This window comes from Amyelois transitella, chromosome W (genome assembly GCF_032362555.1).
Source record: "Amyelois transitella isolate CPQ chromosome W, ilAmyTran1.1, whole genome shotgun sequence".
Taxonomy (NCBI): domain Eukaryota; kingdom Metazoa; phylum Arthropoda; class Insecta; order Lepidoptera; family Pyralidae; genus Amyelois; species Amyelois transitella.
Genome location: NC_083536.1, coordinates 9,094,059 through 9,105,522, shown reverse-complemented (window position 1 = coordinate 9,105,522; position 11,464 = coordinate 9,094,059). Strand labels below are relative to the sequence as shown.

At 34.5% G+C, this 11,464-nt stretch overlaps 1 protein-coding gene across 1 annotated transcript; it reads left to right on the top strand.

Annotated features, from left to right (window-relative positions):
- Positions 1–1,826: 1,826 nt before the first annotated feature.
- LOC132904306 (uncharacterized) lies at positions 1,827–10,241 on the top strand. Its single transcript, XM_060954234.1, has 2 exons — positions 1,827–2,497; positions 7,810–10,241. Exons 1-2 carry the CDS (start codon positions 2,469–2,471, stop codon positions 9,695–9,697), a joined length of 1,917 nt encoding a protein of 638 aa, XP_060810217.1. The 5' UTR covers positions 1,827–2,468; the 3' UTR covers positions 9,698–10,241.
- Positions 10,242–11,464: the final 1,223 nt, after the last annotated feature.

Here is an 11,464-nt window from a genome sequence, read left to right as displayed (position 1 = left end):
ACGTAGCTACGAGAACCTTCCGCGAGGCTGTCGAGGATGGCGGCCCACTGGAGCTGGTCCCGGCCTGTCTCAGTATTTCCTGAAGGTCAGCTTGACTCTGCAGGAAGGTTTTGAACTCCTGTAATGCAAGTTCACGAGTTTTACATTTTTTCTCCCATTTTCTTTGCATATGTTGATCTAATTTAGCTGACAGGAAAAATATTACTAAAAGATCCTAATCTTGAGCAGGGACATTAAAGATTTTAATATGCTAAGATTTTTTGATATATTGTCAGCTAATTCTCTTAGTGCAGAAACATTGGTTTGTACATTATTAATATAAAAAAGATCTCTAAGATGGTGATAGACAATCACTTTAGGATTTTTTATATTTATTTATTTTTTCTTTATTGTAACAATTACAATTTGTAAAGTACAATAGGCGGACTTAATGCTAATAGCATTATCTAACAGTCTACCATTGGGTTAAGCAGAGAACCTTTGTGTGGGTGATAATAAAAATGTATAAATATAATATATATTTTTTTTTTTTTTTTTTTAAATCATTTATTCAGTATTCTTATAACACATACAAAACATAGCTACCGAACCATGCAAACCTCGCAGGGTTTATCTATGTTCGGTGAGTCGCTGTTACATTTACAATTTAGATATATTTTAAACTTTAATTTAAACTTTTTAAAATCCTTAGTATACAACTCCTGAAGTTCTGAAGGAAGTTCGTTCAAATAATAAGGTACCATGTATGTTGGTACTCTAGTTCCATACAAGTTATTATATTTGGGTATATTATATTTTTTCCTGTAACAAGGTGTCCTTAGGTGGGAAGGTCGTTGTTTTTCTTCTAGACAATTTTTTTGACATGATTCAGTTAAAGTTAAGTACTTAATTTTATCATATACACTCATTACATTGCAATATTTAAATAACTCTTTATCAACCTTGTTTAGTTTTTTTAATATATACTATATGGAATAATTATTTTTAACATTTTTAATTGTAATTTATAAATGGAATCAATGTATGTAGAATATGTCCTTCCATAACTACTTAGGCCGTAGCCTATAACTGAGTCCGCCAAGGCGAGGTACAATAATCTCAGTATTTTAAAAGGTAATTTATATTTAAGTAAGTAAAGTTTGCTAATTACTGACCTTAACTTGTTACAAACATGATCTTTATGCGGTCCCCAGCAAAATCTACTATCGATCAGAAGACCAACGTATTTATGATTATCCACTACTTCCAGGAAGGGACATTGGCAACCAGATGAGTTATTAGAGTGTAAGCAAGCGTGTTCATGGGCTTTGATAGCTGGTACAGTTGTTACTCTATTATGTGATGAGCGGATGTGAACTATTTTTGTTTTTTGAGCGTTAATTACAAGGCCAAGATCGTGTGCCCATTTACACATACTAGTAAAATTTTGTTGTAAGATGTTTTCGGCTTGAGTAATGTCCTTATTGGCCACTAGAAGACATGTATCATCAGCAAATTGGTACATCGATCCCGACCCTATGACATTACACATATCATTTACATACAAGAGGTATTCAGTTGGACCAATTATTGAACCTTGCGCCGTGCCTTTAGTGGTCAAGATCTTAACACTGAGTTGCTCTTGGACTTTGACGGCAGTGTATCTATTGCTGTGATAGTTTTTTATCAAGTTTAATAATGGTCCTTGTATTCCATTTTGTGATAATTTCTCATATAGAGTGTCGTATTTTAGCATATCAAAAGCTTTGCTAAAGTCTACAAAGAGAACCAGTACATGCATTTTTTTATTTAAATAATTGTTCACTTCATTCGAGAATTTATTTAAGAGTTGAGAGGTACTGTTACGATAGCATTTACCCCTAAATGTTATAAAATAATATCGCTGACGCATATTCACTGCATCAGCGACCTAGTTATTACTACACATTTGTTTTAGCATGATTTGATTGAGTCAGTCCGTTCTCGACATTCTTTCCATATACAATTTCATAATTTAATTTCTATTCTTTGTATTTTGTTCTCAAAATAAACAGTTTAATTATAAATTTCTTTTTTTAAAAAGAGACATTTTTCGGACCCCGTAACAGTGGTGTCAGAAGTGGGATTGCTAGCGTGGAGCTCCCGGGAAATCCTGTTCAAAGGTTATAATCTTGTCTCTATCGACTCTTTCGGCTCTATCGATATATGCTCCGCTAGCAATCCATCGCGGGTGTTCCAAAATATTTGCTACGCATCTTTCGGACTCCGTGGCATAATTGGCGTGGCGTAATTAAAATACTGAAGAACGAAGACTACACGGTCTTATCGTCTCCAGTTTGGACAGTCCTGTATCCTGTTGCGACAGTAAGCCTTACTTAACTAAGTGAGCCTGCCAATAGACACACTATTCGTCAAGCGAGCTACCTTCAGCGCGTTCCCGAAGAGTGGTGATACGTGATCCTCATCGTCGTGACCTCAACAAGTTCCTGATGAAATCGTGTGTCCTGATAGCGGCATTGTGAGTAAAATTATTTTTTTTTTTTTTTGTTATTGCCAATAATATTTTTTTTTTTCTTTTTTTTTCCTGTGTTTTTGTTTTCCTTTTTATTTAACAATGTCTACTAAGTCTGAAGGAAACTCTGGCTGCATTTCCGAATTCCCAATCCAAGTATTATGTAACTTTATTAATTCTTATAAAGGCGAACGTGAAACACTCACTGCCTTTCTGACTAACTGTCAAAATGCGTTACAGTTAGCCAGTAACCCTCAGAAGGATTTGCTTTTAAAATATATAATTTCTAAGTTAGAAGGCAAAGCTCAGATCGCTTGCTCTAACAAAATATTTGAAAATTTTGATGAATTAAAAGGCTTTCTAAGACAAAATTTTGGCGAACGTAAACATTACAATCATTTACTCTTAGAGCTACAGTCTTGTAAACAACAACCTAATGAGACTGTTGCCCAATATGCGTTGCGTATCGAAAGTTGCCTCACGAGCTTGCAGTCAGAGATACACAACTCTGAAAGTTTGAAAAAAGAGATAGCTGGTCGCATTGCTATGACCGAAGACCTTGCTATGTACACTTTCACTTTAGGGCTTCAACCTGCCCTTAGTAACATTGTCAGGTGTCGTAATCCTAAAAATCTAAATTTAGCAATTAACCTAGCTATTGAAGAGGAAAAAATTTTGAACTTAAATAAATCATTTTCCAGTCATAGTAATATCCGTAATAAAACATGTAGATATTGCAACAAATCAGGTCACTCGGAATCGGAATGTTATACCAAAGCGAAACGTGATGCGCCTCGCGCTCAAGTTTCTCAAATTCCGGCACACGCTACAAATAATAACTTTCCGTCTACATCGAAATTTAATTCCACACCTATTGTGTGTAGATATTGTAAACACTTTGGCCACGATATTTCTCAATGTCGTAAAAGACAGTATAATAACTCTAGACAAAATAATTTTCGTCCAAATACTACATATCAGCAAAATTTCATTGATAACCGAGTAGAAATATCGGAGCCACAGTGCCATGAAGAAGTTGAAAATAACGATAATTTAAACTAAATCCTCGGTTTGCGTATTCATGCCGGCGTAAATCGGAAAAAGTAGGCATGTATCATACAAAATTAAATACTACTTCAAACTCAAAATCCGCTGTATCTAATCTATCGTTATCTTCTACTTCGGCAATTAAGCCCATTGGTAACGATCATCATAAAAGGTCGTCGCTGTTTTCTATTTCACACAGATGTGCCATTGGCAGTGACAATAACTCTTCGAAATCCTCTGAATCTAATACTAATTCCATCTCTAAGCCCACTGTATCTAATTCTATGTCCAAATCCTCTGTATCCACTGAATCTAACATTAATTATATGTCTAAGTCCCCTGTATCTACTAAATCTAATATAAATTATATTTCTAAACCTATTACAAGCTTTCCTATTTCCAAACAAAATGATCTTAATACTAACCCTCTCTCTACGACCCCTGAAAATTTATTTGACGAATTTTTAAATATCCCAGAAGACTGCCCAATGGTCTACGATATATCCCAGATCAACAAAACATTTCTCCCTTATATAGAAGTCTATACGTCTCATTCCGATAAACCTCTTAATCTTCTCGTAGACTCAGGTAGTTCAATATGCATGGTTAAAGAAACTAGTTTATCCAACCTTTCTAACATCGAACCTAGTGTAGTTAAGTTTAAAGGCATCAATGATATAAGTTCTCATTCCGAGACGAAAGGAAAAATTATGTTATCTCTGAAATTAAATGCTAATGTATCTTTCCCATTTTATTTCCATGTAGTTAACAATGTAAATCTCACTTATGATGGCATAATCGGCTCAAACTTCTTGTCATCTAACGGAGCAACCATATCATATAAGGAATCTAAATTATATTTCTCCTCCGAACCCGAATTGTATTTTAAACTCAAGACCACTGAACCTATTTACGTTATTCCTCCACGAACCGAAATGCTGGTCGAATGTTTTGTCACTAACCCTGAGTTAGAACAAGGTTTAATCCTTACTTCATTAATTAAAGAATATCCTAATTTATATTTCTCTAAATGTCTTACTAAGGTAAAACCAAATGGTAAAGTCACACTATCCGTTCTAAATACATCAGAAAATAAAGTAATACTTAGACCCGTTAAATTTACCTTAGAACCCGTTTCTTATATATTAGAGTGTCCTAAACAAGGAGTTGCAAAAGATATAGAGTTCGTAAACCACACAACTGAAATTCTTTCTGGTTTAGAACGAGAAAAATTAGTTCAGTCCGCGCTTCGTTGCGAACACATGAACGAAGAGGAAGAAAAATCTTTACGTAATCTTTGTTCCGAATTCCATGATATTTTTTATCTCGAAGGAGATCGTTTGTCTTTTGCAAAAACAATTCAACACGAAATCCGTACCACCACCGAAAGTCCCATCCATGTAAAAAGTTACCGTTTCCCTGAATGCCATAAAGAGGAAGTAAGCCGTCAGATTAAGAACATGTTAGATCAGGATATAATCTCACCCTCTGTTTCCCCGTGGTCTGCCCCTATTTGGGTAGTACCAAAAAAACAAGACGCCTCAGGAAAACCGAAGTGGCGCATTGTTATTGATTACCGTAAACTCAATGAAATTACTATAGGAGATGCTTACCCCATTCCAAATATAACCGACATCCTAGACCAGTTGGGTCATAGTAAATACTTCACAACCCTCGACTTAGCTTCTTCCTTTCATCAGGTCAGGATGCATAAATCTGATGCTGAGAAAACTGCTTTTAGTGTTCCGGGCGTTTCCGGTCAACCAGGACATTACCAATTTAACAGAATGCCCTTTGGGCTTCGTAACGCCCCTTCTACCTTTCAGAGGTTAATGAACGTCATACTTTCAGGATTACAAGGAATTCACTGTTTCACTTATATGGATGATATTGTAATTTTTAGCCATGACCTTGAATCTCACATCCAAAAATTAAAGCTCGTTTTCTCTAAATTACGAGAACACAACTTAAAACTTCAACCCGATAAGAGTGAATTTCTCAGAAAAGAAGTTCAATACCTAGGCCATATCATTTCTGATAAAGGAGTGAAACCCGATCCCAAGAAAGTTGAATGCGTTCAAAAATTTCCAATTCCCAAAAGTCCCCGTGATATTAAGTCTTTCCTAGGCCTAGTCGGTTATTATCGTAGATTCATCGAAAATTTCTCACATATCACTAAGCCCTTAACAAACCTTCTAAAAAAGGATGTTAAGTTCATCTGGCTATCCAAACAACAAAATGCATTCGATATTCTTAAAAACAAAATAACTACTGCACCGATTCTTCAATATCCAGACTTTACTAAGCCCTTCATACTTACCACTGATGCCTCTAATTACGCTGTTTCAGCCATCTTATCGCAAGGAGAAATTAATAAAGATCTCCCTATCGCTTTTGCTTCCCGAACTCTTAATAAAGCTGAAGGAAATTATTCGACAACTGAAAAAGAATGCCTTGCCATATTGTTTGGTACTAAAGTCTTCCGCCCATACCTCTACGGTCACAAATTCCAAATAGTAACAGACCACAGACCCTTGCAGTGGCTGTTTAATTGCAAAGATCCAAGTTCTAAGCTTGTCCGTTGGCGCCTTAAACTAGAGGAATATGATTACGAAATCATATACAAAAAAGGCAAGATGAACTGTAACGCCGACTCTCTTTCCCGCAACCCTGTCCTTGCTGTTGATCCCGAAATTCCCTCCGTATCATCTGAAACTTATGAAAAATACTTACAAATTAGTCAACAATCCAACACTATTTACGATACAATAATAGAAGAACATAACGAATCCTTACTCAAAACCAAATGTAAAATGATAACTTACCCCTCTGCCATTGATTTAGACGATTCCATTCCATACTGCTCTGAAATCATAGAACTATCTAAAAATGATGATGTAACCGACATACGCGACGTAGAACGCGAATTATACACTTTTTACAGTACCAAAAACGACAAACATGTGTATACCCATTTATTTTTACGAGTACATCATTATGATGAAATATCATATAAAAACATATTTAATATGCTCAGAGACTACAGAGATATGATAACCACCTGGTACTCTGAAGAAAAAGAATTTGCAATCTCAGATTTTAATGACCCATTTAATAAAATTTCCTTTCTTAAAATTTATAATATGCTATCTTTCCTATTCCATAACACAGGTGTCAAAATACACGTATATCACAATAACATATCTTTTCCCACACCTGTCGAAGTACCAAAAATACTCAAGGACCATCATGATTCTCCCTCCGCCGGACACCCCGGCATAACACGTATGTATGACCAACTTAAAACAATATACTGGTGGAAAAACATGCGCCAAGACATAGAAAACTATGTGAAAGCCTGCAAGTCATGTCAAATAAACAAACCATTGCGACAAACTAACAAAGCCCCTATGATTATTACCTCTACCGCTAATAAACCTTTAGAAAAAATATTTCTTGACGTAGTAGGACCACTACCTGAAACTACTTTCGACAAATACAAATTTATCTTAACATTCCAAGATGACTTAACCAAATATTCCCAGGCTTATCCCATGTTGACTTGCTCTGCCCAAGAAACCGCTCAACGGTTAGTTCATTTTATTTCTCACCTTGGCATTCCTAGAATTATTGTCACTGACCAAGGAACAAATTTCTGTTCCGATGTACTAAAACAATTAGAACGTCTTTTTGGCATAAAACATATATTCGCAGCCGCACACCATCCCCAAACTTGCGGGGCACTTGAACGAAGCCATTCGACCTTAAAAGAATACCTTAGATCGTATATTGAAGAAAATTCCCATACCTGGGACTTATACTTAAATACTGCAATGTTAGCTTATAACTCGAATGTCCATTCCACAACGGGCTACCCTCCACTTGAACTCTTATTGGGTTTTAAACCGTATATACCTCAATCCATAGATCGGCTCGAAAACAGTACATACACTGACTATATTCGAGCATTAAACCACAGGCTCTATTACAGCCGTCAAAAGGCTATAACAAATATTCAAAATTCAAAAGAAAGGTCGAAACGATATTACGATTCCCACTCTAAACCAATAACATATAGTGCGGGTGATATGGTTTACATAAGATGTCACCATAAACAAAATAAAGCTCTCTCACCCGTGTGGAAAGGCCCTTATAAAATAATAAAAATAAACGGTAATCACACCGTCACTGTAGTTATAAATAGAAGACACGTTCGTTATCATTATGATGAAATAAAACCCGCCTCCTAGTGTATGTCTCATTGTCCACAGATTTGCCGCGACAGTGAACGGGAGCACGTATATAACGCAGATAACCAGCAGTCCAGGAATTTATTTCGATCAATCTCTAGATGTTAAGTTTATCCACGATAGTTGGAATGTTGTAACGTACATCGACTTGTCTCATATTCAACCTCATTTAGATAACGTGGAATACCTATTTGAAAGAATTTCTAAATATTGTGTCTCTTCTCAGTCATCATCGAAAATCCAATCAGACTGTACTAACTCTCTTAATTCTCTAGAGTCCCAACATGCTAACAACGTAAAAAAGTTTTCTTCAATATCTTATTTAGTACAAGTGCAACAAACAAAACGTTCTAAACGCGGATTAGTTGATTTAGGAGGCTCGATATTAAAAACTTTCTTCGGAACATTAGATGCTAGTGACGCAATTATATACACCGACGCAATAAATCAAGTACAGTCGAGCGAAAAACAGTTAGCACATCTTATGCAAGATAATATCCACGTCATAAAATCAACAGTATCTACATTCAATAGTACAATGTCAAAAATAAAAGAAAACGAGAGTCGACTAAACCATAACTTAAACATCATAGAAAAAGCCTTTGAAACTCTCACAAATTCAAACGATAAATTAGAAATGAAGTCTCAATTATCTCTGCTACTTCATTCGCTAGAAGGTATAATAATGTCTCTATCTTTCGATATCGATGACCTGAATAACGCAATATTATTTAGTAAAATGAATATTTTGCACCCGACTGTACTCAGTCCACAGCGACTTTATGAAGAACTTGAGCTATATAAAAACAATATACCTAAACATTCCGAGTTGCCAGTATCTTTGACTCTGCAAAACGTTCATGAGCTAATTAATGTATCTGATATCATATGTTATCTCCATGATAATAAGTTAATTATTGTAGTAAAAGTTCCTCTCGTTTTGCCTCAAACATATAATTTATTTCATTCTATCCCTTTACCTACCCCCTATAACAGCCAGACTCCTGATACTTATGTTCTAATTGCACCTAATAAACCATATTTGGCAATAACTGTAGATAGATTATTTTACTCACAATTTGATGATGTTAAAGAGTGTAAAGTGATACAAAACCAGTGTTACGTATGTGCGTTAAAAAACGTTTACTCGTCTATAGCCAACCCAGTGTGTGAGACAGTACTGTTAACCGACGTAGTTCAAAAGTTACCCAAATCGTGCCAAACAAAACTCTTACACGGCTCTATAGACTTCTTCCAGAAGATAACTAACGACAGGTGGATCTTCGTGCAATCAGAACCGGGTAAAGGACATATAACGTGTGAAAAGCCTTATTCTAACGTAGACGAAATCTTGTTCGGAACTGGTATTTTACATCTACCCAAAACATGTCAAGCTTTTTATAAAACTTTATCTTTTAGTGCTACTGATACATTAACCTCTAACATATCTATTTCTATATCTAGTTATAATATTGTCAATGACGACTGTTGCGTCTCTAATAAGATAAACACTTCTATTTCTAAGCTACCGTTTGTAAAACTTAATGAAGTAAATAACCTTGATTCTCTGCTACAAGCTAGTTTACATCTAAATGAATTTGAGAAAGAACTGAATAAAGTCCAACAACCCACTCATTTAGAAAAGTATAGCACTCATTATATCTCACTGATTTATGTAATTACAACTATAATATTGTTATACCTATTATATAAAAGTAGAAAATACATATGTTCTCAAAGCTCGGGTTGTTGCATTAATATTTATAACCAATGTCATAATAAGAAAACCAAGAGAAGTGTTAAGTCAATAAAAGATATTTCACCTAGACCTGAGTATACCTCAGACTCATCAGATAAAGAATCTGTGAGATCTTTACCAATACCTACAAAAAGGAATATCTTAGATTAAGTAAATAAAAAAAAATACTTACTGATAACACTTCAATTATAGTTACTACTGATTTATTATATTACTTACTTAATAACTTTTATCGAATTTCTTATGCAAATTCTAATCTTAGACTTCATTAAGAGTGTATTAAAACTCATCCTATACTTTATCCTATATATATATATAAAAAAAAAGCTTATATAAAGTTATAAACCTTATTATTAAATTAATTGTAATGTAATATTAAATACTTAGAATAAATATACTTAAGTAGACTTAAGTCTGTATTTTGAAAGAATGTCATGAGCCTCTAATTGTAATCTCTCATCCCTTCAGGTGATGTTCGATCTTAACGGGGGGGGTGTTACGATAGCATTTACCCCTAAATGTTATAAAATAATATCGCTGACGCATATTCACTGCATCAGCGACCTAGTTATTACTACACATTTGTTTTAGCATGATTTGATTGAGTCAGTCCGTTCTCGACATTCTTTCCATATACAATTTCATAATTTAATTTCTATTCTTTGTATTTTGTTCTCAAAATAAACAGTTTAATTATAAATTTCTTTTTTTAAAAAGAGACATTTTTCGGACCCCGTAACAGTACCTTTATATTTTTGAAAACCGTATTGATTTATACTAATTATGCTATTTGATTGTAAATAATTACTTAATTGGTCACCTAAGTAGCGTTCCACAATTTTATCTAGGCAAGACAAAATTGTGATTGGTCGATAATTGTTGTATTCATTATGTTTCCCTTTTTTATATATGGGTCTAATGATTCCTATTTTAAGGAGATCTGGGTAAATTTCCGTATCAAGGCAGCAATTTATAAGGTGCGTTATTACCGGGACAAAATGATCAGAAAGAATCTTGATGTCTTTAACTCGAATACCGTCGTAGCCAGGACTCTTGTTGTCATTCAGTTGTTTGATGATAGATGCAACCGTTTCCTCCCGCGCGCGCTGAAGTCTAAGTGTCCTGTCAGGAATTATCTCATAAGATTTTCTATCCAATATCGGTTGATCACAGAAGTTGCATATTGCCTTAGTATTATTTTCAAATTCATTGGCAAAATTATTTGCTACTGTTATTGGGTTTAATTTGAAATTTTTGATTAATATATCGTCGATGCGGCTTGTTATTCGACCAGTGAGTTTATTTATAATATCCCATACTTTTTTACTATTTTTAAAATTTTTGCTGATATTGGAATAAATTTCTTTATTTTTAAGGTAATTAGCGTATTTGTTAGTTTTATTTCTGTAAATGTTATATAAAAGTCTATTTTTAATTTATTTTTATCTTTAAGCCAAATAGAGAATAATTCATCACGCTTTTCACACATTTTATTTAACTTATTGTTAGCCCATGTACACTCCTTACGTTTACTACTCCCATCATTTTTAACAATATATTTACAACTACTATATTCATTATGAATGTTGTTATAAATGTAGTTTACAATATCATTCGGGTTGTTGAATTGCAAGGGCAATTTCCAATCTACGCTTCCGAGTTCACAGTGTAGTTTATTATTGTCTATTTTATATAAAACTTGCTTATTACTAGGTGACTCACTCGTCCTGATAACGCCCGAGATGGCAAAACCGGTTATGTAATGATCGGCCAGTGGAGTGTTTACAACCGTAGTGTATAAATCACGCGAGTCAGTGCACCTCACAAACACATGGTCTATGCATGATTTTGTGACTATGGTTCGATTTTTATACTTTAGCGTTTCTATCCGTGTGTATGAGTTTACGCCACTGTTGA

Excerpts from the sequence above, each read along its gene's own strand:
- LOC132904306 (XM_060954234.1), top strand. The coding sequence starts at position 2,469 with ATGAAATCGTGTGTCCTGATAGCGGCATT. Across the intron at positions 2,498-7,809 it reads TGTGTCCTGATAGCGGCATT|ATTTGCCGCGACAGTGAACG; the intron begins GTGAGTAAAATT and ends CATTGTCCACAG.